Source organism: Epithele typhae, assembly GCF_022376455.1.
Source record: "Epithele typhae strain CBS 203.58 chromosome Unknown BXZ73scaffold_4, whole genome shotgun sequence".
Classification (NCBI taxonomy): Eukaryota; Fungi; Basidiomycota; class Agaricomycetes; order Polyporales; family Epitheliaceae; genus Epithele; species Epithele typhae.
This window is the reverse complement of record NW_025954195.1, coordinates 195,084-222,378: the sequence shown is the minus strand read 5'-3', so window position 1 is coordinate 222,378 and position 27,295 is coordinate 195,084. Positions and strand designations below refer to the sequence as shown.

Genomic DNA, 27,295 nt, shown 5'->3' with positions numbered 1-27,295 from the left:
GTGCAGCCCGAAGTGACCACTGCGTGCGTGTACAGTACATTTTCCGTCACAGTTCTGGACATCATCCTACATATGTGCAACGCCGTGCTCGGCCCACATGTCATGCGCCGGGGACATACGGCTTGCCGTCCTTCAACACAAGGTGCGGCTTGCGTTGCGCGAGGTCCAGGAGCATTTCTGCAAAGTAGCTGTTCGCCCACGCGAACCACGGGCGCGTGTAGTCGGTGCCATTGTAGATGGACACGGACTCGTGGATTAGGCCGAGACCAGCCGTGTTCTGTTGAAAGCTGTTAGCATGCCCGATTACGGGTTCGAGGGAGCGTGCACGTACGTTGGCGATCATGTAGAGCGACGTCATGATTTCGTCGTCGTCATCGGTCCCGTAGATCGCAGAAATCCGCGACATGGGCCTGTAAAAGAAGAGAATGAGCCGGTGACTCGTTCGGAAGCACACGGTCCGGAAGCACGGACCATGGGTGCCACGCGTCGACATGTGGCCCGCTGTGCGGAAGAAGGGATGGAGGCGTCCCTGGAGTGTTAGACCCTCACGGATGCGACGCACGGCCGGACGCACCCAACGCCACTGAAGGTTTTCCCTGCTGAAAAGTAGGGGTTGTGCCTCGACAAAAGGACTTTGCGCGTTGCCACATAAGCCGGATGTGCCTTGTCGAGGAAGCCTAAGTACGGGAGCGAGAGCAGCGACTAGGCGGGCGAGTCAGATGGAGTCGTTCGAGAAGGCAGAGAGGAGGGCTTACGGGCACATTGGCGTCGTCCATTACGTATCTCCCCCCGAAACCTGTTTCGTTTCGTTAGTGTCTGGGCTCTGTCACAACAACCTTAGGCTTCACCATTCGTCTCGTACGCGAAAATGTTGTTCACCACAGTCGTCTTCCACATGGCCTTCTCAATCACGGAGCTGTACTTCTTTGCCGCTGCGCTGATGTTATGAGCCTTCTTGGTGTCGTCGAGGACCTTGGCCAGATGTGTAAGTTCGACGCTCAACATCGCGTTCGCGGGCGTCAAGAAGGCTACAAGGAAATATGCGTCAGTCGCTGCATTGAGACTCCACTGGAAATGCGACATACCGAACGTGCTTAGATCATCGGATGGCCGATGGTGCGTACCCACAAGACCAGTGTACAACTTCGGCTCGCCGTTTCCGCGGTTAGGAACGGCGGGAGAGAGTGCACCATTTCCACCCGTCCAGTTGTAGTACGATACCAGGTTGTAGTCGTCGTCAAACGTAGATTGGGACTGCTCCCAGATGACGTTGAAGATCTGGTCGATGGCTGAGAACCAGTTGTCGTTCATAAAAGAGTCGTCTTTGGTGGCATTGTAGTATGATCGGGAGAGCTTCAGGAAACCGCAGAGCGAGTCGATCTCATACTACGAGAGAGGTCAGCGGCCGTTGCAGTCAGACGGCAAACACGGTCGGTTTACTTTACACTCAAAGACGGTCTGGTTGTTGACAGGACTACGAGAGGGATCAGCTTTGAGACAGGCCGGGATGGAAGCGTTACTCACGGGTTCACCGTCACGCCGTCCGCCCAGTCGTTGTGAGAGGGCGCGAGTCCGCTCTCGGGGGGAGGCTGGAAAGCGCCGCAGTAGGGGTACTGAGAGACGTAACGCGCTTCGTTGTTGATGACTGCCTTCACGAGTGTCGCTAGCTCTTTGTCACTTGATAGCAAAGTGTGGTAATGAGCGAACTGGTTGGCCGTGTCGCGCAACCACTGAGCGCTGTGTATGTGCGGTCGGTGTCAAGTAGCTTATGCAGGAGCAGAACGTCTGCCTACGTGATGTCCTACAACGCGAGATGTCAGGCTGGGATGCATCCTAGCGGTAACGAAGAACATACGCCAGTGATGATGAAGGCCAGATTCTCCGTCTAGGATAAAATGCCTATGAGCCTCTGCGTGGCCTCCCACGTCAACATGCGTTGAACTCACCTCATTGAAGTACTTGACAGTAGTGTCTATTCACGAGCTGATGAGCTTCCTCCCAGTGAAACGCAAGACGCGAGGCAAGAGAACGCACCGAGCGTGTTGGGGAACGTGTTCTCAAATAGACGTGCCAAGTCGGGATCCTTCAAGCGGTTTTTCATGTCTTCAATGACTTGCTAGATTCAGAACCGGAGCCCTCTCAAAACCCATCAAGGCGCGCGATTGAGGAAGCAGGCAGACTTACTTCTACCGCCGTGCTATTGAACGTCCGGCATTCCGGCGCGGGGCGCATGTACGGCAACGCCAGAGGTCCCGAAGACGGGCTGCCTTGTGGGCTCTGAGTTATTTCGAGCGCGAGGCCGTCAGTATCGCACCAAAGCTCGATATCCCCTCCCGCATGGACCCCTTGCAGCATCCCCCCCTGCCCCTCCAACGCCCCCTCACTGTGCCTCCGACCCGCCCCATATATGCACCAAGTGCCAAAACACTCACCTGCGAGAACGTGGTGTAGTCGGGGCAGTCTGCTGCCGCGACTGCGACCGCGGTGAGCGAGACTAGCGGCGCGAGCTTTGCGAGACCAAGGCCGAGCTTCATGTTGACGGCGTCCGCAACGCGCTCGAGCGAGGGAAAGTCCGAGAAAGCGCGGACGAGGTCAACGAGCGTGGAGGGGAGTTTATGTAGAGACGCGTCGGCCAGGCCCACAAGGCTTCTCATCGGAAGGGCGGCCTGACGAGCATGCCAGGTGATACGAGGCCAGGCGGCGGGTGGAGGGGGGCGGGCGCAAGAGGTGTGGCAGGTGACCGCGACTTTCGTGAGCGGTATGACACGATGTGATCTACATCAGCAATTCAGCATCATAGTGCGCCACATTCCAAGCAAGGCAAGTAGTGAGCACTTGAGTAGCCACAGACTGCACGAGTGGAGGGGATAACGCACCATATGGTTCCGATTCAGAACGCTCCTCACATCCACTGTTGTTCAGGTCTTCTAAGAGCCCCAGCAACCAGGCGAGCTTGTCAAGAACCTGCCACAGATACTACATCTCTGGTAGCATAGATGAAGAGGAGCTCAGGCAAAATTTTCCGGGCATCCAGGAGGACGCAGCCTGTTGGCTTATTATTATTATTACGTTCTTTCTATCCCCGTGTGTCACATATGCGCGTGTAACTACACAGCTAAGAATCTATCCCGCGTTCGTTTGACTGCGCAGCCTGTTGGCAGGTGACCGCGATGCTGCTTGCGTTTGTACACGTGATGGCCCACGCGTCGACCCTGTCCGTTCAATTCTCGGCGCTCGCTCTGCAACAGGCATGGCCTCCATCTTAATCCACCAGCACACATATGTTGTTAGAGTCCTTCATGGCGATCTCACAAAGCGCCTCCAATGACCTCAAAGAGTGCGAAGTGAGTATTTATGGCCACCACCGTACTGTCGCTTTTTGCCCTCGACTTGAAGCCACGAGGCTGGCCTGCTCACCGCTTTGCGAAGAAACCAGAGAGCGGATCCAGGGGAAGCGTTCCTGGTGTCTGATAAAGTTGAAGCCCTTTAGTATAGCAGGACTCGTGATCTATCACGACAGTGTATTAGACCACCTTTTCATGAGTACTGTGCGAAGGAACGCAGCTCCGAGTCGGGTGCCGGCAGGACAACACATGTTTCGGAGGTGCTCCTCACACAAATTGACACCAATACAGCAGTGTCATCCAGGGCTAGAGGCCCAAATGCGGAGGAAGGTCTGCTGAATTTGGGTTTGTCTCCATCTGGCTGGGACGAATATTAAGCGGAAAATGATGGTGAAGTATCGTCTCAATCTCAGACCACAATGGTGGCCTAATGGCTTGAAAGCTTGTGTTATGGCCTGCTCCGCCTGTCTGGTTACGAGCTTCGGCGCGCACCCGCTACGGACGCCCAGCATACGATCGTCCGCCACTGGTTACCTTGCATCACTTATATTCTCGCGCCCGCTTCACTGTATCGCCACGCGATTGCCTCCTGGCTCCTCCCCGTCGCCTCTCCTTCCCGTCTCCCCACTACCGCGAGCCTCTCCGAGGTCAAGCGCGTCCTCTAATCCGATCCCGCCTTTCCGCTCGTCTCCGACTCGCCCGACCTCCGCGCTCCCGCGCTCCGCGACCGTAACAGCTTGAGGCCTCAACAACCTCGCACGCCATCCACGCAGGAAAGACTGGTCACTCATATGTGGTAGGCACCATGTTGCAACCGATCGGCACTGTGTAATATTCTGTACCAACTTAGCATACAAGTGGTTCAAATACAGAAAAAGTGAATCGTAAACTTTCGGCAGGGCTCTTGAGCCCACTTGACCATCAATCCTCCTAGTTGGTACCCAACATAAAGTTCACGAAGTTTTCACGCGTCTCTTGGGGGGGGAGAAAAGCTAGCTCAGAGGTGGTACTGAACGGCGAGCTCTGAGCCGAGCCGGTGCTAGATAGCTCATCCCGGATGGCTTGCATCAGAGCCTCCTTGAGCTTAGCCCTGATGCCTTGAAGAACCTTGAGCGGCAGGCCGTCCGGGGGGAGCCACGGGTAAACTGTTGCGTGTGTGCCTTGAAGAACGAACTTGACTGGAGAGGGGGACCCGTTGGACGCGAGCTCCTCGGCAAGGAGGTGGCAACAATAGCAGCATTTTTTGCTGATTCCTATCAGGATCTCCCCTTCCTGGATGAGGAAGTGGAATCAGCAACGAGGGTTCGATGAATGACAGCTTAGCCATGACGTACACGCAACATGTCCTGTAGGTCCTCAAAAGCCTCGCCCAACACCGCCTTTGCAGTGCTTGGGTTTGCGCGCAAAGACCAAACGAGAGTCATGAGAGCTGCCTCGGTGTGTATCACTGCGCTGTGCTTGGTCTTCTTGGATGTGCTCAGCTTGAAAAGGTCTGAGTCCTTTGATACGTCTAAGTCGCTCTCATGTGCTGCCCGCAGGACTTCATTGAACAGGCCCGAGGAGCTGGTAGGTGAGAGGCTTGAGGCGGAGCTCAGGAAACGGTACACGGTGACTGAGGTGGGGCGCGCATTACGGAGGCGTTGCAAGGTGAGGATGATGGTCAAGGGTATCAAAAGCGTCTTGAGGTATCTTATCACATGGGATTTCTCCGTCTCGCCTGGTTCGGTAGATGCGTCCGCAGCCAGATCTATTCGGAGAGAGATCAACATTTCGTTGGGCAATATAGTAAGGAAGTGACACACCTTCGTCATCATCATACCCGACATGTTCTGTGGACGTAGGGTTTCCTCTGCTCGAGTTCTCCTCTGTATGGCTCATCAGCCTCGGGACATCCGAAGACCCGTGGAACACACCTTCGTGAGGGTCGATCGAGGGTTTACCCGTAGTATCTGGCTTAGTGATGATGGCTTTGCTCATGTCAGACACCGCTGCAATCACGATAATCACAGCTGAGACTCACCCTTGAGGACAAATCGTTTCAGGTTGTGGTCCCGCATTTTGGAAAGTGCGATCTCGATATTCCCGGTGATGAGATGCGAAACAACGCCACACCTCAAAAGAGCCTGCAAGAGCACCATGTAATATTCCAGTTGCAGGAATTCGAGGATCTCGTACGAGCTCTTCTTCTTTTCCACCATCTCGCGCAGAAAAGTCCTAACTTTGTGTACGATGCCGTGAAGGGCTTCCGCCCACTGCTTCGCATTGTCGGCCGAGACCTTGAAATGTCTTGTGGAGGCATTTTGAGCGGCGGAGGACCCAGGTATGGTCGAAGCTCCAGGTGCGGTGGAATCGACAGTCTGATCGGTGCAGGACGACGGCTCAATACCCCACTCGCTGAGCAAGATCTCGATGTAGGGTGGTAGACCTAGGACGAAGTGTTGCTCGGTGATAGACGATGGGGATTTGGAGTCGAACGCTCGCCGGATGTAACTTGTCGGATGATCGTACTCGGTGCCCTTCGAACCACCCCAAATTTTGTCTCCGTTCTCCACGCGGGCAAGCAACTTGTGATAGCAGCGAGTGATGATGAAAGCGAAAACGAGAGCGATATATATCCGATCGGGCCCTGAGCGATCCTTGCTGCAGAAGAACTGGATAACGGACGTCGCGTCCTCCGCGTAGGAGTCGAAATTGGAAAAGTCCCTGTAAATCTCAGTCAGCAACTATGGCTTGGACAACGCTGGTAGTCGAACGAGACATACATCTGGGGGACGGTTGAAGTCTTCAGTATCTCGTAGCCTCTCTCAGAGCTTCCTAGGATACGGGTAGGTGCGGAAGACTTTGCGGCTTCTGTAGAAGATGCGTTCCGCGACAGGAGAATAGCGGTGATACCGTCGGTATCCGCCTGACCTATGACTGCAACCTCCTTAGTCCCGCTCTCTCCAGGGCCGCCTGAGGTATACATGAAGGAGATGTTGCTCACGGCCTTCAGGTGGTCCTTGATGTCAGCTGACAGTATTGCGCTGGTGGAATCTATCGGTCGGGCATCTCGAAGAATTGACGACAAGGCAACGATGTCCCGCGCAACGACCTTTGGCGATTCTACGTCAGCTGTGGAGGGCGATCCAGTCGTGGAGGATGACCCTGCCACGGATCTAGCCGCAGAGGTGGTGGTCTTGGCCTGTGAGATTGGAGGCATTGCCCACAAGGACGTGTCGTAGGGGGCACTGTTTAGTCGTGGGAGGTGACGAGGTTGTGGATGAGGGTCAAGGATGGCAAGGCACCTTGGCGGCACGCCACAAGCTCTTCGCGAACGAGACAATACTTGTTGGCACCGTAGCACAGGTGGAGATAGTAGCTGTGGCTCCGAGCAAAAAATGCAGACATTCATAACGCAGAGCTAAGGAGGATTCAGCATGAGTGTGTTCGAGAATAGCGGAGAACAGAAACCAGTAGCGTAGTAATACACGAACTAAAAACCACCTCGCTACCACGACAATCCTGCCAAGCCAAGAAACCGCCCCCTCGACCGAACTCAAGCCGCCGCTGGTGTTGACGGCGACAAATACTCCGTCTGTGCTGGGCTCAGAAGAGCAGGGCTGCTCGCTTCCACTGTGGACTCCTGAGGGGCAGCGTCCGAAAGGGCTTGGTGAACCGCCATGGCAGGTGTGACCTTCGCGAGATCCGGATTGGACGCATCCAGAGACAACACCGTGGTCGCCTGGCTGAGCTCAACGGGAGCAACTTCCGTCTTCGTAGGCGTACTCGCACCATCCTGGTGCGGATCGGTAGGAGCACCAGGGGGAGAAGGGATTTCGGATCGAGTCTTCGAGCCTGCGAGGGTGGCCGTGGATACGATATCGGCAGGCAGGTCTGCCTTCGAACCGGGCATGACAGTGGTGGAGAGCTCCGCAAACCCTTCCATGGGTTGATCGGCAGGCGGTAGGATGGCGGGGACGACGCTGGGTGTGGCACCGTCGCTAGTGAGGGAAGACGCGGTCAAGCTATCCATCTTGCTCTCCACGCCCTCTTCCGTCCGCAGGTCGTCACCATTCCCTTCTTCTTCCTCCTCCTCTTCGACATCGTTGTCGTCTGCTCTCCCACCGTCCACACTGATCCCACCGGTACCCGTGATAACGCTCCCCGTCCACATGCTCTTGCTCTTCGCTCCACCCGGGCTGGGCAGCACCGCGCTCCCAGGCACGTTTGCGCTCCATCCGCTGACCGCGCTATCCCAGCTCCCGCGGCGTGAGCTCCGGGGACGCAGCGCACGCACGCTCGCGTCCACGTCCGGGTAGACGTATCGCCCGCCTTCCTCCATGCCCTCCTCAACGTCGCCCGTCATCATTAGGTGGCTCGCGCTGTCCGTCAGCGCCACGGTGTGGCTCCACTGCGATATCGCGTCGTCCGCGATCGAGCCGCGGCCGGAGAGCGCGAACGCGCCGACGCCGATGCGCGCGTTGGGGAAGCCAAACGCGGAGGACGCGAGCGTGAGCATGGACGCGTCGTCTGGGGGCGGCGAGGACGGCCGTGGGTTATTGCGCGGGTGGTGGGAGGTATAGAGTGGGGCGCTGAGCGCCGTAGCGCGCGGCGAGGCGGCCGCGCCGGAGTTGCCGGACGAGGGGCGAGAGGGTGAGGAGGGCAGGAAGGCGGAGAAGGTGATCGAGCCAGCGGACAGGCCTGCAGAGTGGGTGCGAATGTGTGGCGGAATACGGCTACCTGGGGTCGTGGGGGTGGGAGGGGCCTGGGCGATGTGGGCCATACCCCCGGTGAGGTCGACACTGAGGAGGGTGGTGGGCTTGGTGCTCGCCGCCATCGAGCGGAATGTACGTGAATGCGACAGGTACGAGGAGGAGTCGCGGGAGGGAGCCGGCGAGGGCGGTGAACTTGGAGGCAATGGCCGCAGGGAGGCGTCGTCATCTGCCTCAAGGTAGCTTGCAGGCGAGTAGAGGGACTCGCGAGCGGCGGAGGAGGTTATTCCATCGTCCGAGACACTACGGAAGGACCTGCTTTCCACGTCGTCTTGGGACTCATTGAGGGAGATCGTACCACGAAGACTGTGGGCACGAGTGCCGTTGCTACGAGTTCGCGAGTGGACGGAAAGGGGAGGAGGCATGGGCACTGACGAGCGACGATGCTGCTTCTCGGTCTTGCCTCGTGGAGACGACGCACCATAGCGCTGCGACTCGGACGCACGTCGAGCACGGACGGTGCCCGCGAGCTTTCGCTGAAACCAGTTGATGATCGGCTTGCTCGAGCGACGCGGAACCTTCTTGTTGTGCTCCTGGGCAACAGGCTTGGGCATGGTAGGCGGAGGGTTGGAGGGTTTGGCGACGTCTTTCTTGGTCCTGACTGTTGACATCGCTGAAGCGGGTGGGGGGGCAGCCTTGGCTTTGGCGCCGGACGCTTTGGAGACGGTCGGGGGCGCGGACGGGGACTGAGAAGGGAGAGGGTTGGACATCCCGAGTCGTCGTGGGTGGCAGCGTAGAGAGCATGGAGCCGAGCCCTCGCTTGAGGCAGGTGCATTCCACTGGTGGCAGTGTCTCCACGTGCCCTACACGCGCCGATGATGTCAAGCTTTCACCTCCAAACCTCTGCGAGCGACACACCGCGCTAATCATCACGGGGAGTATATGCCATGTACCACACGGAGATCTATGCTAGAAGAACACGACCTTCTTTTTATCCACGGGCCCTCTGCCAAACGCCTTGACGACCCCCGTGTGTGCCCCGACCATGACGCTAGCTTTCTTCTTCGCCTTTTCCTCTGCCCGTTCTGTCTTATCGACCTCGACTGTCGATCGCTTGAATGTGTGGAAGTCGTCTTCATCTGCCCCAGCGGCCTGACCAGTCCCCACGAACAAAGTCGCAGTGGCGACCTCTGCGATTCATTCAATCATACAGTGCAGCATGCGCGGCCAAAATAGGGGACACGACCTTGCTTCCGCAGAGGGCAATCTTTAGCTAGATGCGTGGTCTCCTTGCAGAGCTTGCAGCATCCTCCATTCGGGTAGATTCCTTTCGTCTGGTTCTTCGGACATTTCGAAGCAAGGTGCCCCTTGCCAGAACATACGAAACATGACGCGAATGGAAGTGGATTGGATGGATTGACGTCCTCTGGGCATTTCGACAAGTTGTGTCTGCGTGAGCCGCATCTGACAAAACCCATCAAGATCGGCGGAAAGTTTCCGTACGACAATGCCCACCTGTAGCATATACCAACCGCATCACGTCCGGCCTTGGTCCCAGATCTTGTCCTCTCCCCGTCTGGTGCGTCGGCGGCCAACTTGTTTGTACAGTTTCTGGCAGAGTGACCCTTCTCTCGACACGCAAAACAGATGGTATCCGCATCTCGCTCGTCTATGCGCTTCAATCTCCGCTGCTCTGAAGCATGTGTGCGCATAGCCGCATCTAACGACTGATCAAGACCAATGTTACAGAAAACAAGTGGGTAGATAGGCTTACCTTTCGGTCCGCGTTTGTCAAACTTCTTCTCTTTCTTCCGCTTGTCGCCAGTTTTCGAGTGTTTTGACGGTCGCGCTCCCTCCCCTTGCGCACCCCCCTTGGCATGTCCATCGACATCAACGGAGCTTTCCCCATCTGCGGCCTCCGTTTGCGCCTTTTTGGGTCGTACACGCTTACGTTTCTTGGGCTCCGTGATCGCAGAGTTATCTTCTGGAGCGTCCTCAGTGGCCTTGGTGAGGGTGTGTGTGTTCTCTGGCTCGTTGTCCATATCGAGTCCTTCGTCGAAGCCTGCCTCCACGTAGGTGCGCTTTCGTGCAAAGTTGGTGTATCTCGTCATGTTGCCAGAGACGTTCTCAAGAGTAAAGCAGTGGGCGAGAGAGGAAGATCGAGCGCCTCCGGCCATTCGCAGCTTCCACATCGCGCCGGCCATGCGCGTCTACAAGTAGTCTTGCTTGCCCCCGACCCTCTTGCGACCTCGTCTCTTCAACTAGAACCCACCGCTCCTCCTCTCTTTCGCCATTTCCGCGACACAGCCATTGGCGACTGTCTATGCTTTCCCTTCGCTTGTCGCCTCTACGCGGCACCCGCATACACCCTGAAGATATCGTGCGTCCTCGGGTGTACAAGTCTTCCTTACGGAACGCTCGCTTCGCTCCGTATGTCACGATATCGGATCCACGACACCCTAAAGACGTAGCGGCGATCCACCTCGCGCATCCGAAGGATCCCTCCAGCCTCTCGGGGCCCTCTACTCCTCCTACTTCGCCGCCACCATCCGCTTCCCCGTCACGACCTCCTCCGCCGTCCGGATATTCTGGACCTCCACCTCCTCTTCCATCTAGAAACGATGCGTCTGCTTCGTCTACGGGTCCACATGGGCCTTCACCAGAAGCCTCTCGAGATCAGCCTCCAGCTGTAGAACCAGCGTCGTCCTCGGTACCTGCGCGATTCGTGCACCCGCCAATAGATCCGCGAACGAACGTGCCCTTCCCCCAACACCCACCGCATTCGCCGGAACACCTCGTACCCCCCTTCAACACGTACCGCTTCTTCAGCGTACTGGAGCAGAGCTTCGCGACGGACATCGCGCGGAACCTCATGCGCGCGACCCGTGCGCTCCTCGTCGACCGCATCGGGCGTGTCAAGCACGATGCGCTCACCACGCAGGACCTTGAAGCAGTGAGTGACTGTGCTTTAGCCGACGAGACATACAAGTTGAGCGTGCGCAGCAAGCCTACTTGTTCAAGGCAGCGCTGTCGGAGCTGCGGACCGAGTCGAGCATGCACACGAGGAACGAGACGGCGGCGATGCGGACGGCGACTACGGCGCTCCGGAGAGAGACGGACACGCTGAACACGCTGATGAAAGAGGACATTGCTACTCTCAAGCATGAGTGAGTGTTGCGCGAGCCTTCATTGGTCCAAATATTCCGGGTTTGACGGCATGCTCCCAGGATCCAGATGGACCTGGATAACCGGAGGAACGACACGAAGAGTGATCTCAAGCAAATAGACATGCAGATCGAGGCGAGTGACTCCAACACCTGTATTGAATAGCCTTAGCCAATATTTATGGGCTCGCAGGAGGCATTGAGTCGAAGTCTCATCGAGATCGGCGAGCTCAAGACTCAGGTTGAAGAATCTCGCTGGGAGAAGATGAAGGCTGCTGTCGGTGAGTATTAGTCGGGGTGCAATCTCGGCCCGAATGCTGATGTACCTCCAGGCGCACTGGGTGCCCTCTTGCTTGTCATCATCGTGTCAATGGAGGTCTATGTCGTCCAGCCCAAGGCTGCTGAGAAGCGCGCGAAGCAACTTACGAAGCAGCGGCGCGAAGACGAGTCTCCATCCAGTGTTGCTAGTCTTTTCCCATAGACTTTGAGGCTTTCGCAGGCGAATTGGCCGATAGATCAGAGGCACGTCGGTAATATAGGCTACGTACATCTCGGATGCCTCGCTGAATGTACATTATTTCGGTAGGTCGCCGTCGTATACCTTTCAGTGGTGCAGAACTCACAACAGTGTAGAATATGGTACACACACTCCTTACAATGAACGGCATCCATTTATACAGACATTACAATTATCTTTACACTCTGCTAATGGTATCCGCGCTCGCACACCTACGCACGAAACAAAACTCACGAAAACTTAAGAAAGATTCGAGGTATACAACAGATGGAATACAACAGAGATCCAATGTACGACGCGCCTCTCACCGCACCTCGAGCTTACCCAGCTTGTCCGCGACCGCATCCGCCGCGTCCGCCTTCTGTGCGACCGCCCAGTTCGGCTTCTCCGCTGTGTGTGCGCCCTCGCGCGGGGGCGTCGCCGTGCTCGAAGCCGCCTCCGCCTCGCCTTCGCCCTCGTCGTCGTCGTCGTCGTCATCGTCCCAGTTATCCTTGACCTTCTCGTCGCGCTTCTCTTTCCGCTTCTCTTTCCGCTTCTCGTTCTTCTTCTGCGCCTTGCTCAGCCCCGCTTTGCTCGCGCCCGCGCCCGGAGTGGAGGCGGCGGCGGAGGGAGGGGTCCAGCCGATGATGTGCCCCTTGGGGAGCGTGGTCGCGTCCGCCTGGGCCTGGCGCGTGCCGCGGAACCGGCGCACGTCCTCCTGCGGGGTGAAGCCCGGGCGGATTTTGATCTGCTTGCGGACGCTGCGGGCGCGATGGTGGGAGAGCGGCGCGGGCGGGAGAGGCGGCGGGTCGGCGGAACGGAAGCGTACGGAGGGCACGAGTGCGAGCGTGCTGTGAGCATCGGCGAGACTGGGACAGCGCGGGCGAGACGTACGTGCCGTCCAACCTGCGGGACTCTGGGATGACGCGTTCGAGCGTGCGGGGATCGACGGCGATGCCGGCGGTGGTGGTTTCGGGGATGATGGCGGGCTTCGACATGGTGAGATATTGCACTACAGAAGCAGATAGAGTGTTTGGAGGTAGTGCGAGGAGAGGGCGTCGGCGGGATGGTGGCGTGCCAAGTCCACAATGCACGGCGTGCAGCACTGCGGCACGAGCAGCACTCTAGGCTGCCTCGACTGAAGTTCAGCAGCGGGAGGAAGCGCCTGTAGATTATCTTCCCGAGGCGGCGAGCGCTCGCGCGACTAGGACTTCGCTGTGTCTGGCCCCCGCCACCACCATCTCCCCCCGCCCAGCTTTCCCAGTGCCCTCGACCAGCAGTCCGCTCTCTTCACTGTGTCTCCCATTCTTAACGATAACTTATTTCCTTCATTCCACCCGCTGTGACTCCCTACCATGCGCTACGCCGTGCTCGTAACAGGCCCCGCGGGGGCAGGCAAGTCAACGTTTTGCAACGGCATGATCACACACCTTTCAACATCAAGACGAACCGGACATCTTGTCAACCTAGACCCCGCCGCGAACACCGACGCGTTCGAGTACCAGCCTTCAATAGACATCCGGGGTCTCATTTCCCTCGACGACGTGATGAGTGAGCTGGGTTACGGCCCGAATGGCGGCCTTGTGTATTGTTTCGAGTGAGTGCTTCACTCTGTGTTTTGTGCGTACGTTAAATGGCTGGTATCTTAGGTATCTTATGGAGAACATGGACTGGCTCGATGAAGAACTTGGCGGGTACGAGGACGACTACCTGATCATTGACTGTCCAGGTGGGTGTGCTCCTCCCAGTACGAACGTACGCTGACGGATAGGCAGGTCAGATTGAGCTCTACACGCACCATCCCTTCCTCCCGACGCTTGTCCGCCATTTGCAAAGGTTGGGCATCCGGACATGCGCTGTGTACCTCATTGAATCACAGTTCATGGAGGACAAGTACAAATTCTTCAGGTGAGTATCAAAGGCTTTACAGAAATGATGGCACCGTTCTGATCATTCATGGCGGTAGTGGTGTGCTTTCCGCCATGTCTGCTATGGTCAATCTTGAAGTACCTTGGCTGAATATTATGTCAAAAATGGACCTTGTAACCACAAATATTGAAGACAAGGGGAGCGGTCGGAATGGCCTGCGTACGAAAAAAGATATTGCAAGGTACGCTGTCTTGTATCGTGCCCCTCCTTCTCGGCGGTGCGTCGTAATTTCTCCAAATGGAGCCTTTGTTATCTCTCGCATTTGCTGAGAGACGGTATGCCCCGTTCACTACGGGTTGCTTATTGGTCGGTGATCCTACTCACGGTCCAATCACCCTGCGTTGTTGTCCCTTTGCGCCAATTTCAGAACGGCAGCACCCAGCTACACAAATTCGCCAAGCTGACATGACCCGTCCATCAGGTATCTAGAAGCCGATCCCATGCTCCTCGTATCGGCCCCAGGAAGTCGCGAGGAGAAGACTGAACGTAACTCGCGCTTCCACGCGCTCAACCAAGCCATCGTTCAGCTGGTGGGTCCCAGGCACTTCGCCGTAGATCTCGTCGCTAACCTCCCCGCCTCGCCCGTCTTCTCCTCGGACCAAATGGACATTCACCAAATGATCACAATCGACGCTGAACCACCATGCACATATGACAGATCGAAGAAAATCCGTTGGTGAAATTCCTGGCTCTGGACCTCACAAGCCCTGACTCGATAGAGACGGTTCTGAGCCACATCGACTATGTCATGCAATATGGCGAGGACGAAGAGCCGAAGGAGGTACGTTCATATATGCGAGTTCTGAGCTGTTTCATGTTTTCTGACGAGTGGTATCACGCCGGTGTTTTATCACACAAACTCGCTATCGCGTCCGTCCGGATCGCAACCCTGGTCATCGCGCACACGCCAGCCTGGAGATCTCGACGAAGGAGACTTCGCCGACATGGAGTAGTACAACTACCCCTGGACTTAGCTGCAGCGCGGGCTTTACCTCGTCTGCAGGATCCTGCTCTTTGTCGTAGGCCATGATCAATGCTATTTCTCTCGACCCATGACGTGGGCCCTATACACACTTGTTGGTCAAGCGTCCGACCAACCCTGTCCGAATGTATGTTTTCGCGGGAATCCAAACATCGGTGTCCCAATTACACAATATCGTCGAGCTGACATGATCATTCTATAGGTATCTAGTGGCTGACACAAATCGGCTCCAGGGAGCCGGGAAGAGAAAACAGAACACAACTCCCGCGGCATCGTGCGTACCCCATGCTGTGTCTCTTTGCTGTTAATGCCCTTCTTTTTTTAAAAAAAACCTCGTTTATCGCCCATGAGGGCGGGGCCCTCGGATAGAGATGGTACTGAGTCACATCGACTATGTCATTCAAACGGCGAAGACGAAGAGCCGGAGGAGGTGCGTTTCACGGGTGCTGGTTCCGTGCCGCTGAATCGGGTCTGCCGAGTATCACGCCTTTCCATTCACGGGGTCTTCCTTCACAATCCGCTGCTATCGCCACGTCCGACTCGATCACAACCAAGTCATCGCACGAACACACAGCCCGGAAACCTTGACGAAGGAGACTTTGTCGACATGGAGTAGGATGTCGCGCCTGGCGCCGCCCGAATACTAGGGTTTTGTCGTCGACCATGATCAATGCTGTTCTTCTCGACCCTTGGCTTGGGCCCGTGCACAGTGCACACTTGTCGGTCAAGCCACCAGCCCTGAATGGTTCCTCAACCACCCTCGATTGGCCCACGGCGCCTCCATTCCGCAGAGTCGCCCCCGCGTCAAACCGCCCCCTGGAACGCTCGAACTCAGAACCACCTAGTTCCGCCTCCGGGTCTCCGTCTGGATCCGTGCCCGTCTCCACCGCGCCTCGAGGCCGCCGCGCGGTGGGGGCAAGCTCAGGCGCATGGTTACGTGTTTCCGCCCTCTACGCGATCGCCAAGTTCCCGTTCGGGTGGGATGCGGCGCACGTTCGGGTGGGAGAGCGGAGTCGGCGGGCAGCACTGGCGGGCATTAATTATGTGGGGCGTTTGAGGGGAGAGCGTGAGGCACGACGCGCCCGACGTTCATTATCTCCCTCCACCGCACGCCCCCGCATTCACGCACAACACACAATTTCAACGTCCATCGCAGAACGTCGCCGACGGTCGCGCGTCCTCGTGCGTGGCCGTGCACGAGACGCTCGCGAGCGTTGAGAGGCGTATACGCGTGCTTCCCGATGGATGTCCTGAACTCTGAACGTTTGGTCTTCGTCGACATCAATCAGACGCTCTGCAGCGTGGTCGCTCATACCTCTGTTTGGACGAAATCCCGAATGGGCCCGCAGTCCTCGTTTCTGTCCTAACAAACTCCAGTGGCGGCCGGGATGATTGCATGTGTGGGCTGATGGGGGACGCCGAGCTCAGCACGAACTCGTGCGCAGCCCCCGTCCTAGCCTAAGACGCCGCGACTTTGACCGCACGCACAGGATCCGGGCTTGGCCACACGCTTTCCTATCGTAGTTAGCTCTCTCGCACCGATCGCTCAGCGAACAGGGATCTGGCCGGACCTGCTTATCGTGCATGTCGGACGCAGCTCCAGCGAGGATCGTCGGCCTCCAGATGGATCCGTGCGATTGAGCATGCGTCTGGGCGCACTAGGCTCCCGCCGCACTTGGCTTCGCAGGCCAAGAAGAGTCGGCCTCGCGCAGTGCCGCAGCGGCGTGCGGCGCGACTCCTACGTGGTGGCCTTTGAGGGTTCTCCACAAGCCTCGGTGTCACCGGTGCAGCTGCGGTCGCGCCCTTCCTTCTGCGAACCACTCCACCTCCTCGAATCTGACTCGAGCCCGCGGCTAGCGCTCCGCCTTCGATAGCGCGGCCCATGAATATTTGCGCATACATACATGCCACTGCGAGAAAGCTGCCTTCTTAGGCACGGCACCCGCACGGCGGAGACTCGTTCGCCTCGCAAGCACATGAGGAGAGGTGTGCGCGACATCGACCTCACCGAGGAGCGAGGGCTCCGCCGTCGACAGCCCCGCCGGAATGGAAGGGCGCGCGGTAGCCACCCGCGCGGACAGAGTTCCGACGGGCGCGCGTCTGCTTTGGGACCACAGCGCCGCGCGCCTTCGTGTTCCGTGCCAAAACGGTACGTAGGTACGGTGTGTGCGCCCCACACCGACGTATGTCGGGCGGGGCGGGGCGGGGGCGCGCGCCGTAAGTCGAGGAACGCGAGCGGAGCGGTGAGCGGGCGGGCATGCCCTGGCCGACTCAGACGGGGAACTCTCTCCGCAGGCTTCCCCCCGTCGCTGTCCCACAGTCGACGCGGCCAATTGCGTCCCTCGACGCGATGCGTCTTTCCAAATTCCAAGTTCGCTGGCTCGCGCGCGTCCCTCGCTAAACCTGACCAGGATCCATATCATTTGTGGTGCTGAGAACAACTCCATTTCCGCGTCGGCCCAATCACGGTAAGCACGCGAGCACTGAGCCCCACGCGAGTTCTAGCACTCGGAACCACGCCCGCACCCCGCATCACGCGCGCCTCCCGCGAATGAGACCAGGACGTCATCGCACCAGTCGTACCTCGTGCTACCAGCCTCCACTGTCGGCGCGGCCAATCATCCCGAGCGCCGCCCCGCAACGATGGGCCCGCGCGCGAGGCTCCAATGTCCATTCTGCGATGACGACGTTCGAACCTGCGCGTTCGACGTTCAACGTTCAAGCGTTCAAGCTTCAACCGAGCGCGGGTCGGCGGGGCGGAGCCAGGGTGGCGAGTGCGAAGATGCTGGGTGCTCAATAGAGCTGTTTGGAAATGCACTATAGTGCACGAACCTGACGCCACTTCGGTGCCTCCACTGCTCCACGGCATATCGGCCCGCTGGCCAAACACCCGCCGGGCAGTCGCGTGGAGCAGGGACTCCAACGCTCCAACTCACGATTACTACGGTTCACTATCGTAACTTTCCAAACGGCTCTAATGTCGCCACTGCGAGCGCGAAGGACCCGCCAGTCCGCGTGTGTTGGCGTTGAGTGCCACGGCGTTCGCACGCGGCGCGACCCCCCACGAGGCGCGTGGGGCGAGCCACGAGCCGCCCCGAGCCGCCGCCGTCCGTGGGTTCGGAGGATCGGCGCGGGCCCGCGCGGGAAGCATCCCGCGAAGGCCGCACCAGCAACCGGCTGCGTCGTCATACGACCTCGCGCCCCGGCTTCGTCATCGTCGACATGAAGCGGGGTCGAAGAGGAAGGCGGGTGGGGGAGTCCGGGGGAGATGTGCGCGATTCGCAGCGTGTCTTGGGGTCGATCGCACAGGGAAGCCGGGAAGCCAGGGGTGGATAGGTGTGCATTCCGGTCCTGATCGCGGTTCGGAGTTCGGCTTTCGGGGGCTCTGGGGGCTGGCTAGAGACAAAGTTAGGCCTCGCAGCCGGGAGTTGTGCGGCGCGGGGCACTCCGGCGGTGGGTGGGGGAGAACCGCGGCGAGTGGAGGCACCCCAGCACGATGTGGGCACGCCGCGCGTACAGACGTCGGGGGGCGCAGGGCGGGCGCGGTGTTTGCGCGCACGCGTCCTCGAGCTCGGGCCTTCCTCTACGCCTTCGCGCGGTGGGGCGAGAGTGCCTATCCCGAACAGGCAGGACGGGTTGTGTCGGAAGGGTGGCGGGCGCCCCGTCCCCGTAGGAGCGCTGCGGGTGGTGGTGGCGGCGCGAGTACGAGGAAAGAGTGTGGCTAGGTTGCAGAAAATGGGAGGCCTCGCGGCGCTCAACCTCGAGCTTGTTTGAGGGCTGTCAGGGTGCTGCGCGTCCCGGACGGTGCGGGTTCGGGCTTTCACCGTGTAGAGCCTGTGTGTGACAGTGCTCCGGGTACAGTGTGCGTGTTGGCGGGCACAGTCGGTTCGGGGGTACCCTGGATGGATAGACTATGTCCCTGCAAAACCTAGAGGTGGCCTGGGACGGCGGTGGTGGCAACCTAGGAAGACCATCCCACCTGAGAAAGGCAGTGGCGGGTCCGGCGGAGGGGACGCGCAGTGTCAAAGTTGTGTGGCCACTTCTGCGATGCAGCGTGGCCGGGGAACATGCAGCTTCTGCGGTCGCAAGAACCTAACTGCGTGAGATCGCGGTGGTGATATGCTGGTCTGTACGTACGAAGCGCGGCGCGTGTCGTGTTCCGCCCCAACTGGGAGACGTGGGGCGGAATACTAGAGGGGAATAACGCGCTTTCGAGCTCGTTTAGGGAGATGCGCGGTTTTGAGTGTGGCCACAATGCGTTTAGGCTTTTCTTCGCCGCCGCGAGGCGAATTGAATTGTTTTTACACGAGGTAGGCCCAGAGATGACTTGCTGGACGGTCGCTAGTAACCAAGTGGCGGAAGGCAACATGCAGACTGGAAGAAGGCCACCGGCCACGCGGCGGGTTTTTCCCATAATGGGAATGGACTGAAGTGATTGCATAGGTGCTATGGGGGCGGAGTGAGCAGGTGGTGTATCAGAGGAAGGGGGAAGCGGCGAGAGCGGGGGTGCTCCGCCCTGAGTGCTGCGTGATAGCGGATGGAGCGCTTTCAGAAAAGTGGTGCGACGAGGATAGATTTCGAGGGACAGAGATGGGTTGTCCCTGAGAGAGACTGCGCATGCCTGCTCGAGGCGTGCGAGTGGTTAGGATCGAGGCCAGGTGGCAGCACGACGAGCCTCCCTGATTCGCAGGTTCGTCGGTAGGCGTCCGCGGATGAAGAATACATCATGGATATACGGAAGTAGACGCCTGCCACAGACAATGCGTCCGGCAAGACAACGAACGAGCTGCGGAGGTCACAGGCCTCGTTAACCTCCACCTGCTAGCCGGCGGAGAGAGAGGACTGGGATTGGACGAGGCGCAGTGGCGGGAGCGGCATATGTGAGTGGGTGACGGGCACGGGGGCGCCGTGAAACGTGGCGGCGAGAGCACACGAGCGAGGGAGGCCGGCGGGGAGGGGCCTGCGGGCGCACAGGCTGCTCGAGGCAGTACTGGCGGGCGATGGGCGGACGGGGGGGAGGAGGCGGGACGCGCACCGCCCACGAACGCGCGGTCGATCTACAATCGAGATTGGAGGAATGACGAAATCGCTTCTCTCTTTCGCACGGCCATTGGCAGGGCGCCTTTCAAACTTTGGCCTCCTCCACCTTGCTATAAGACCCGCCCTGCGCACCATGCTCCATCCTATCCACACCCGCCCCCCGCCCTAGCACGCCATGTCCTACTACCCTACCCCCCAGCTCACCTACCGTCCCCGCGCCTACTCCGCCTCCTACTCTCCCCCCATGGCCCCAGGCCCGATCGTCTACACCTCCTCCCACCACTCTTCGCCAGGGCGCCGCACCACATACATCCCGGCTGCCCCTGCGTACGCACCCGCCGCGCCTCAGTACTTGGCCCCCACCTACCGCCAGCACCCCTCCCCTCACCATGGCCACACGCGCAACCACTCGGGCGGCAGCGGCGGCTACCCGTCTTCTCCAACGCACCATCGCACCCACCACGAATCGACGACGACGACGCACCGCAGCCCGCACCGCAGCCACACCACAACCACCCGCCAGCGCTCCTCCTCCGTCCATGCCCCGCGCGCACCTCCGCCGCGCTCGCGCTCGGTCCCGCGCAGCTCCTCGCGCGTCCGCGTCGCCGAGCCAGACTCCCACCATCACCGCCGCGTACGTTCTTTCGTCCCCTCACCCCGTCCCCGCGCGCCTCCTCACCGTGCTTCGCAGAGCTCGTCTCGCCCCCGCGAGACCGTCCCGATCCTGCGCACGACCTCGCACACGCCCCGCCCGTCCGTCGCGTACCACGAGCCCCTCGGCGACCGCATCCGCCGTATTCGGCCTGGGCCGCGACCGCCACGTCGAGTTCATAGACCCGCGCACCGGCCGCTACCCCGTCGACCGCCGCGGCCGCCCCATCTACGCCGTGTGAGCGCATACACACATCCACCCCCGAGGCGGGAAGTGCGCGTTCTCCCGACTCCCTGCCCTGGCGGTGCCGCGACGGGTGCGCGGCTCCGGCCTTGGTTTCGCGCGCGCGCGCGCGCACGGACTCGACACTTTTCGGTATCCTCTCCGCTCTCGTCTCCGTCTCCGTCCATGCTCTGTCTTACACATCATGCACGCCTTATTGTTCCTCGGCCTCGTCTCCCCCCAGACTCGGACCGGTATCCTTATGCCCTTTGTACCACCACCGCGCCTGCGCGACCCGTCGACTCGATGTCCTAATGTTCTCCGCGGCTGCGCTATGCACCCCGTCCTCTTTATCCCCCTACGACTTCACGATTCCACGACGTGTACTGTGTGCGCCAATCCGTCGTTGTCACGTTTTTACGGCCCTGCTACGATCGCTTTCACGCTCTACCTATTACTCGCTATCTCTTGTACCTCTGCGGACCTAATGCACATATACTTCACCTGTATGCTGGCGAGCTGCTTCCAGACATGAACGCATGAGCGTCTGCCCAACTCACTACCTGGCCTCGATGATTGGACGACATTGCATTCTCCTCCTTTTCCTCTTGGCGTGACACAGCCACCATGATGGTCGAGATTGAAAGCGAGTCCATACATTGAATCTTCGAAAGTTTCAGAATACACACAGCTCGGGGCACATGCGTAACCACAGGAGACGGAGACAGAGAGGAGATAAAGAGAAGAAGCAAAACGTTACGAGGGAGACGATACGATGAGGCATACGGTATGGAGCACTAGGCGGTACAGTATCGTTCAAAAGAAGAGGGGGGTTGTACAGTAGAGATTTTGGCGAACAAGACCATTCACTACTACAGTAGGTGCTGGGGATCTGGAGATAGAGAAGCATAAGATACGACAGCATGGGACTAATTGGGGTGATCAAGCCAAAGAGGAGGACGGAAGATAGGAGGGAAACAGGAATGTGGCGCGCCTAGGCAGCGTCGTCCATGTCGTCGTTGGTGTAGGTGAGCAGCGCCTGGGAGAGGTTCTCCGAGCTCTTCCACAGTTCCACCTGCTCGAGCACTTCGTTGACGGTCTCGACGAACTCGGCCCGGACGCGCTTCTGCTCCGGGTCGTCGCGCACGCCCTCCCACAGGACGGCGATGCTGACCTCGATCTACGCACATGGATTCCATGTCAGCACGAATGGATCTACGTAGAGGCGAGTGAGGAAGTGCGCACCTTGCGCGCAAGCTCGACCAGCGACCCCTTGAGCGCGATGCCAACTGCCTCCGCTGCCTTCGAGAGCCGCGTCATGATCACGTCCGCGGCGCCATTGAAAACGTGGTCCTTGGTGCGCGCAACGTAGTCGTGGAAGACCGCCTTCTGCCGTGCGACGCTTCCCGTCCCGCGCTCCTCCATCGCACGGTTGTAGCCGTCCATGAGCTGGTTCTGCACGTGCGGGGCAAGGCACCGGCTGACCTCCTTCTGCTCAGTCGTCATCGTCTCGCTCACGACGTCAAGCGTCTTGCGGAGCGCGACCCGGGCCTCTTCCATGCAGAGCTCTCCCTGGCCCTTCGCGCGGTCCTTGAGCCCTGCCGCGGCAGAGGACTCGATGTCGCTGAGGAGACGCTGGATTACTTCGTTCGAAGCTTGTTCGAACGAGACGAAGAGGTCGGCTTCGAAAACCTTCGACCATGAGCTGGCAATTTGGCGCGTGAAGGGATTGGTGAGCTCGACGTTGAGGTCCTGACGCCAGGAGCCGTGGCGACGAAGGGCTAGACAACGGAGGCTGGTCAAATGGGGGCACAAGCGCACCAGGACACTGTAACTTACTAGCACGGTACGTGGCCCAGTGCATGCTCGCAGCGAAAGTGTCCGACGTTTGTACAGCAGCCGAAGCCGCCTATGAAGGAGATGAGGTTAGATTGTACAGAAGCACCGTGATCTTGACCGATACTCACGTTGAGCGCGCCGAGATGGCATCTTTCCTCAAGGCCATCGCGGAAGCGTTCTTGAAGCTCCTCCACACAAGCGTCGATGACAGTTTGGAATTCCTGTTGAAAAAAAATCGAACTGAATGTCGCACAACTGCCAGGGAGGAGATGTACCCACCCTGATGAGCCGGGGTGTGATACCAACTGGCTCGCCATCTGGGCCGACTTTGGTTTGTTTCATCTTGTAGAAGAATTGTGGTTGGAGGCCTGGGGGTAAATTCATAAAGTCGTCCATGCCGTCGTCATCATCCTCCTCGGCGGAGTCGTAGTAAGGATCAAATTGATCATAGAAGGGATCCATGCCAGCCATCTTAGATTCCCACTTGGTCTTCATCGTCAACCGGTCCGCCTCAGTGACTTCACCGATACCTTGCAGGAAGGCGCGAACGTTCTTGGAGAATGTCGAAAGGTGGGTGAGGAAGTTACGGGCAGCACGAGAGCGAGACGAGATCGTCAACTGGTGGCACCATTCTTGCAGAGCGGGAATTCCGGTATCCTTGGTGCTGGTGAAACACGTGGGATCACCGTCGCCCTTGACTTGTCCTGAAGCGACTTGAGATGAGCGAGGATCATGCCGTGGACTAGGTGGTGGACTGTACCTTTCATGCGGACATAATCGCGTGCGGAGCATGTGAACACAGGGAGGTCGATGGAGCTGTAATCTAAGTGCAGCACGTTAAGAGTATGGGGCCAAGAAGCAAAAGCCGGATCTGAACGCACCTCTAATGTTCACTGTGGGATCGAACGAGTCAGGGTTCTGCTTCTCTTGCTCTGCATCTGTGAGATTGGTCAAGTGTCAGGTCAAATGAAAAGAACACGAGATCGACGAAAGCTCACCATCCAAGTCCTTCAACCCGGTACGGAAGTCTTCCTTCAAGACGTCGCGAGAGAACTGGAAGGTGATCAATGAGCATGGTTTCACGATGCGAGCTGGTGCCCATACCCCTGATCGCTTGAGAGAGCAGAAACCGTTCTTGCGTCTCTGAGCGTCGATCTGGCGCTTCTTGGCAGAGGCGAGGGTATCGACGGCGTCCTTTCGCTGTTGCCTGAAGATGTTGAGTTGAGCACGGCCGTCCGTAATCGCTTGCTTGACCTCTGCGATCCTAGCCTTGACACTCTCCGGGGTCACCTCGTCTTCGGCGTCCATAGCGTCCTCGCCTTTCTCGGATTCTGAGTCGGAGCTGGAGCTGGAAGAGTCGTCATCACTGTTATCCTCGCCACTGTTCGCATCGCTGTCGCTAAAAACAAGCTCGTCCTCTACCATGAAGTCGTCTTCATCGTCCTCATCGACATCCATTGCGCTCGAGGCCCTCGGACGATGCTTGTCCTTCTTGGTCTTGTTTGCCTTGCGCTTCTTCGCGGGATGGACCTTAGCCTTATCACCCCGTTTGTTCTTGCGCTTCTTGCCCGTCGGCGAATCGAGGTCGCTCCCAGAGGCGGCTTCGGAGTCGGAACCTGAATCTGTGTCGGAATCCGAGTCTGATTCGGCCGACGTCTTACTCGACGAAGCCTTCGTCAAAGCCTTCTTAGAGGTCAGTTTCGGCTCAAACGGCTCTCCGTTCTCAAGAGCCTTGAGGTGATCTTGATACTCCTTCAAAAGCTCACGGGAATGCGCCAGCTGAGCTTGGACGTCTTGAGAAATGGGAGTCATTCAACGAGTACTCCCTAGAACGACAAAGGACGTACCTTTTCCAGCAGCTTCGGCCTCTGCCTTCTTCACCTTGTTCACTTCAATCTCTTCCAAGCTCTTCTCGATCTCCTCGTCGATTTCCTCGAGGTCCGGGTCTCCATCGAGTGCGAGACCTCTGATGACCTCCGAGCACGAGACGTCGTCGCATTTGGTGGCTACACACAGACCTTAGTAGTGACGCGGCCAAGACGACACGAGGCGAGTGCTCACCAATGAATGTGATCGCGTTGGCATCGTAGCTATAACCCTGTCAAGATATGGTGATTCAGACACGTGTGCTCACTTACTTTCCGTCTACCCAACACCAATCAGTCGACGACCCTGAAAAATCCCAAGATAACACTCACCCATCATCAACTGCATCTTAAACGCGTCTCCCATAAGATCTGTGGCCATCAAATCATCAGACAAGCTGAAGGTGAACAGCGTCTGAAGGAAGTCACCTCTGGCAGTCTTGTCGTCTACTGCACGTGTGATGGGTGCAAGAATCCAGACACAGTCACACTTCTTCATGTAATCTTTCGCGATGCTGTTTCGCGCGGCGTTGGCATCAGCTACACCTGGTAGGTCCACCAAAATAGCGCCAGTCGAGAGTGCTGCCGCATTACATTTAACGCGAACTTGTCGGATGAGCGGCCAAAAAGCGGGCCCATCATCTTTCTTCTCCCTGTCTTTCTTCTCCTTGTCTTTCTTCTTGTCTTTCTTGTCGCCACGCTTCTGGTCCTTGGAGTCGATATACTTGCTGATCTCTTTGGCGAACGCCTTCGAGTCCGGGGAGGAAATCTGCTTGGTGGTGCCAAGCAGCTTCGCGATCTCTGTCGAGAGCGTATGTATCAATAGACCGCGGAGAAATCAGGATGAACGACATGCTCACTCGGGTCACGCGCGATAATCTGGTCAATGCTCATGCGCACGAGCTGCTCTTGAGAGATTGACGGGTACACGGCGTGCACTTTCGACCATGCAACACCAGCGTCGCTTCGCAAATCTGTGCTTCGCTTGATATTGCCGTCTTCGTCGACCATGTCTTCGACGAGTACCTTGAGCTCGTCGCGCCATTCATGTTCTGAAAGGAAGGATACATCTCCATCGATAGTCTTCTTATGATACGCTATCTCGGTTACTACAGCGGTGCAGGCTGAAATGCGTGTGAGCTTCATTGCGTACAGACAGGGGTATAAGCAACTCACCGCGCATACCACTAGTGGGGACAACATTGTCTAAGACATCATCCAGCGGTCAGCAAACCCGCGCATTTTGTAGCGGAGGAGCACGTACCGTCCAAAATGGCGTTCAATATCGAAGATTTCCCGGCGCCGGTGGCTGCAGACCTTAATGAGACGAACGGCGTCTAGTAGTCGCATATAGCCACTCACCACCGCATACCGCGATCATCGTTGTCGGAGCACCTTGGCTCAACAAGCTACATAACCGACTGGGGTGAGCACAGACTTGATAGGCACAAAAACACGACTCGAACCTTTCTATCTCATCTTTCCACACGCTCTCGCGCATCTTGCTTCCTAGGTGAACCCGCTTAATGTTCGTCCTGAGCGCCTTGACCATACCCATGCCTTCCTTGAGTGCTTGCTCAGGGGCGTACTCGATGTCTTCTGCGCGTTCGTAAACTTTGTAAAAGCTACGCGGAGCGACAGCTTGCTGTTCTGCTGGAAGGGGTCCTTTCATGTCTGCCTGCGGCCCGAGGGGCGCGTTCACAGGGGCGGGAGGCTGCACATACAAAGACGCATTGATACTCTTATTCCATACAGAGAAGTGCCCAATACTACCACTCACCATATACGACGCATCGAGAGGCTCGGGCTTGACCACCGGTTTGATGTCTGCTTCGGCCTGCCATGACGCAGAGTGAGCAAGAGGCGTGATGCGCTGCTCTTCGGGCTCGGGCTTGATGAACGGCCCGCTCTGTAGGAGAGATGGCACGAGGAACAAGGTTGTGATAGCGTTATTAGCGATGACCCACGCGACAATGCACCCTGGAGCGCTAGAAGCATAGAAGCTCACACGAAAGCTTTGATTTTCCTTGAGGCTCATAATGCCTACGAAGGACGGGAAGGATGCGGTGTGCGGTATTGGTGCGTGTGTCTGGTCCACAAGTCGATCTGGCAGGGTAGAGACGGGGAGGGGGAAGGATATAGGCGCGTCGCGTCGACGCGCTCGCTAAAGTACTTAAGGGGCGTGACTGCTTCACGCTCAAAACAATGATAAACAACGCGTTACGTCACACAATGACTCGCCCGCTCCTATTCGAGACCCATCCATGTCGTTTATGGGTCCACCACGCATAATGTGGCCTTCCGACAATCATCGAAATTTTTCGTCCCTGGACATTGGGTGGATGCGCCAATCAAAGAGTATAACAGAAAGGTACAAACAAGGCAGGAGTTGCTACAAAAGACTCTACATGAAATGTCACGAGTCACGGGCCACAGTCGATCAATATCTTTGCGGTAACCAATGTCTGTGCAATCTCTGGGCTACATCCGCCTCAACGCTGCCTACCCCTGGGCGGGAACAGTTCGCCTCGTTGCGGTCTGCCTAGAAAACGCCCAGGAGAAGGGCTCGACCTTCTGAGAACTGAGGTAAGGTCGACAAACCTACTTCCCAGTCGTCATCGGATGCTCCGCCGTCTTCCAGGTCCAGGTGCAAGGTGTCGGCTAAGCCCGCAGGATAAGCGAAATCAGGGTCGTCCTCCGCGATGCCGTGACCTGGAGCGTCATAGCCTGCGGCTAGAACGGAGACTGCATCATCCTGTTCCGACACTTGGGAGCCCACGGACCGAAGGTGGTAGTCAAGGTCCCCGACCGCTTCTCCCATGTGGTGAGTCTCGTCTTCACTGTCGACTTTAGGCCAACAAGAGTACGATATCAATCCATTTGAGTGGTCCGTGGTGGGATAGTCGAAAGCCGAGAGTGGCTCCATATGATGCTGGTAGGGTCCAACGTCGTCCAGATATCCTGCAAGATCTTCTGGAGCCTCGGAAGGGGTTTGGGCAGCGCTATCAGAGAATTCGCCGAGAGGGTCGTATGGAACAGCAGAGTGAGAACGTTGTTCCATATCCATCATA

General features: G+C 57.9%; 9 protein-coding genes across 9 annotated transcripts; 3 read left to right on the top strand and 6 right to left on the bottom strand.

Annotated features, from left to right (window-relative positions):
- Window positions 1-100: 100 nt before the first annotated feature.
- BXZ73DRAFT_40503 (Six-hairpin glycosidase-like protein) lies at window positions 101-2,534 on the bottom strand (the record flags this gene model as incomplete). The annotated part of the gene is made up of 14 exons (XM_048018590.1): window positions 101-277; window positions 332-410; window positions 472-501; window positions 575-702; window positions 756-796; window positions 849-1,028; window positions 1,086-1,386; window positions 1,441-1,474; window positions 1,525-1,737; window positions 1,845-1,885; window positions 1,947-1,972; window positions 2,035-2,116; window positions 2,185-2,277; window positions 2,433-2,534. 14 exons carry the CDS (start codon window positions 2,532-2,534, stop codon window positions 101-103), a joined length of 1,527 nt encoding a protein of 508 aa, XP_047881882.1.
- Window positions 2,535-4,274: 1,740 nt separating this feature from the next.
- BXZ73DRAFT_97118 (uncharacterized protein) lies at window positions 4,275-6,309 on the bottom strand (the record flags this gene model as incomplete). Its single annotated transcript, XM_048027260.1, has 6 exons — window positions 4,275-4,616; window positions 4,679-5,091; window positions 5,147-5,209; window positions 5,258-5,311; window positions 5,365-6,047; window positions 6,107-6,309. The coding sequence occupies 6 exons, from the start codon at window positions 6,307-6,309 to the stop codon at window positions 4,275-4,277; spliced, it is 1,758 nt and encodes a 585-aa protein (XP_047881881.1).
- A 570-nt stretch (window positions 6,310-6,879) lies between these two features.
- Window positions 6,880-8,706, bottom strand: BXZ73DRAFT_40354 (uncharacterized protein; the record flags this gene model as incomplete). Its single annotated transcript, XM_048018560.1, has 1 exon — window positions 6,880-8,706. One exon carries the CDS (start codon window positions 8,704-8,706, stop codon window positions 6,880-6,882), a length of 1,827 nt encoding a protein of 608 aa, XP_047881880.1.
- A 298-nt stretch (window positions 8,707-9,004) lies between these two features.
- On the bottom strand, window positions 9,005-10,146 carry BXZ73DRAFT_40725 (uncharacterized protein; the record flags this gene model as incomplete). Its single annotated transcript, XM_048018635.1, has 4 exons — window positions 9,005-9,225; window positions 9,282-9,499; window positions 9,551-9,728; window positions 9,810-10,146. The coding sequence occupies 4 exons, from the start codon at window positions 10,144-10,146 to the stop codon at window positions 9,005-9,007; spliced, it is 954 nt and encodes a 317-aa protein (XP_047881879.1).
- A 761-nt stretch (window positions 10,147-10,907) lies between these two features.
- BXZ73DRAFT_97115 (uncharacterized protein) lies at window positions 10,908-11,680 on the top strand (the record flags this gene model as incomplete). The annotated part of the gene is made up of 4 exons (XM_048027259.1): window positions 10,908-10,988; window positions 11,039-11,202; window positions 11,410-11,480; window positions 11,532-11,680. The coding sequence occupies 4 exons, from the start codon at window positions 10,908-10,910 to the stop codon at window positions 11,678-11,680; spliced, it is 465 nt and encodes a 154-aa protein (XP_047881878.1).
- Window positions 11,681-12,020: 340 nt separating this feature from the next.
- Window positions 12,021-12,693, bottom strand: BXZ73DRAFT_87486 (uncharacterized protein; the record flags this gene model as incomplete). The annotated part of the gene is made up of 2 exons (XM_048024585.1): window positions 12,021-12,456; window positions 12,590-12,693. The coding sequence occupies 2 exons, from the start codon at window positions 12,691-12,693 to the stop codon at window positions 12,021-12,023; spliced, it is 540 nt and encodes a 179-aa protein (XP_047881877.1).
- Window positions 12,694-13,050: 357 nt separating this feature from the next.
- On the top strand, window positions 13,051-14,577 carry BXZ73DRAFT_40647 (GPN-loop GTPase; the record flags this gene model as incomplete). The annotated part of the gene is made up of 7 exons (XM_048018618.1): window positions 13,051-13,292; window positions 13,345-13,424; window positions 13,471-13,603; window positions 13,662-13,805; window positions 14,046-14,154; window positions 14,283-14,405; window positions 14,536-14,577. 7 exons carry the CDS (start codon window positions 13,051-13,053, stop codon window positions 14,575-14,577), a joined length of 873 nt encoding a protein of 290 aa, XP_047881876.1.
- A 5,244-nt stretch (window positions 14,578-19,821) lies between these two features.
- On the top strand, window positions 19,822-20,539 carry BXZ73DRAFT_74101 (uncharacterized protein; the record flags this gene model as incomplete). The annotated part of the gene is given in 3 exon segments (XM_048021982.1): window positions 19,822-20,280; window positions 20,338-20,399; window positions 20,419-20,539. The coding sequence occupies 3 exon segments, from the start codon at window positions 19,822-19,824 to the stop codon at window positions 20,537-20,539; spliced, it is 642 nt and encodes a 213-aa protein (XP_047881875.1).
- A 975-nt stretch (window positions 20,540-21,514) lies between these two features.
- BXZ73DRAFT_40115 (uncharacterized protein) lies at window positions 21,515-26,262 on the bottom strand (the record flags this gene model as incomplete). Its single annotated transcript, XM_048018505.1, has 19 exons — window positions 21,515-21,700; window positions 21,766-22,301; window positions 22,360-22,429; window positions 22,488-22,580; window positions 22,639-23,063; window positions 23,120-23,182; window positions 23,241-23,297; window positions 23,358-23,412; window positions 23,464-24,152; window positions 24,207-24,365; window positions 24,421-24,449; window positions 24,554-24,596; window positions 24,654-25,025; window positions 25,085-25,348; window positions 25,401-25,430; window positions 25,489-25,533; window positions 25,587-25,633; window positions 25,691-25,938; window positions 26,005-26,262. 19 exons carry the CDS (start codon window positions 26,260-26,262, stop codon window positions 21,515-21,517), a joined length of 3,669 nt encoding a protein of 1,222 aa, XP_047881874.1.
- Window positions 26,263-27,295: the final 1,033 nt, after the last annotated feature.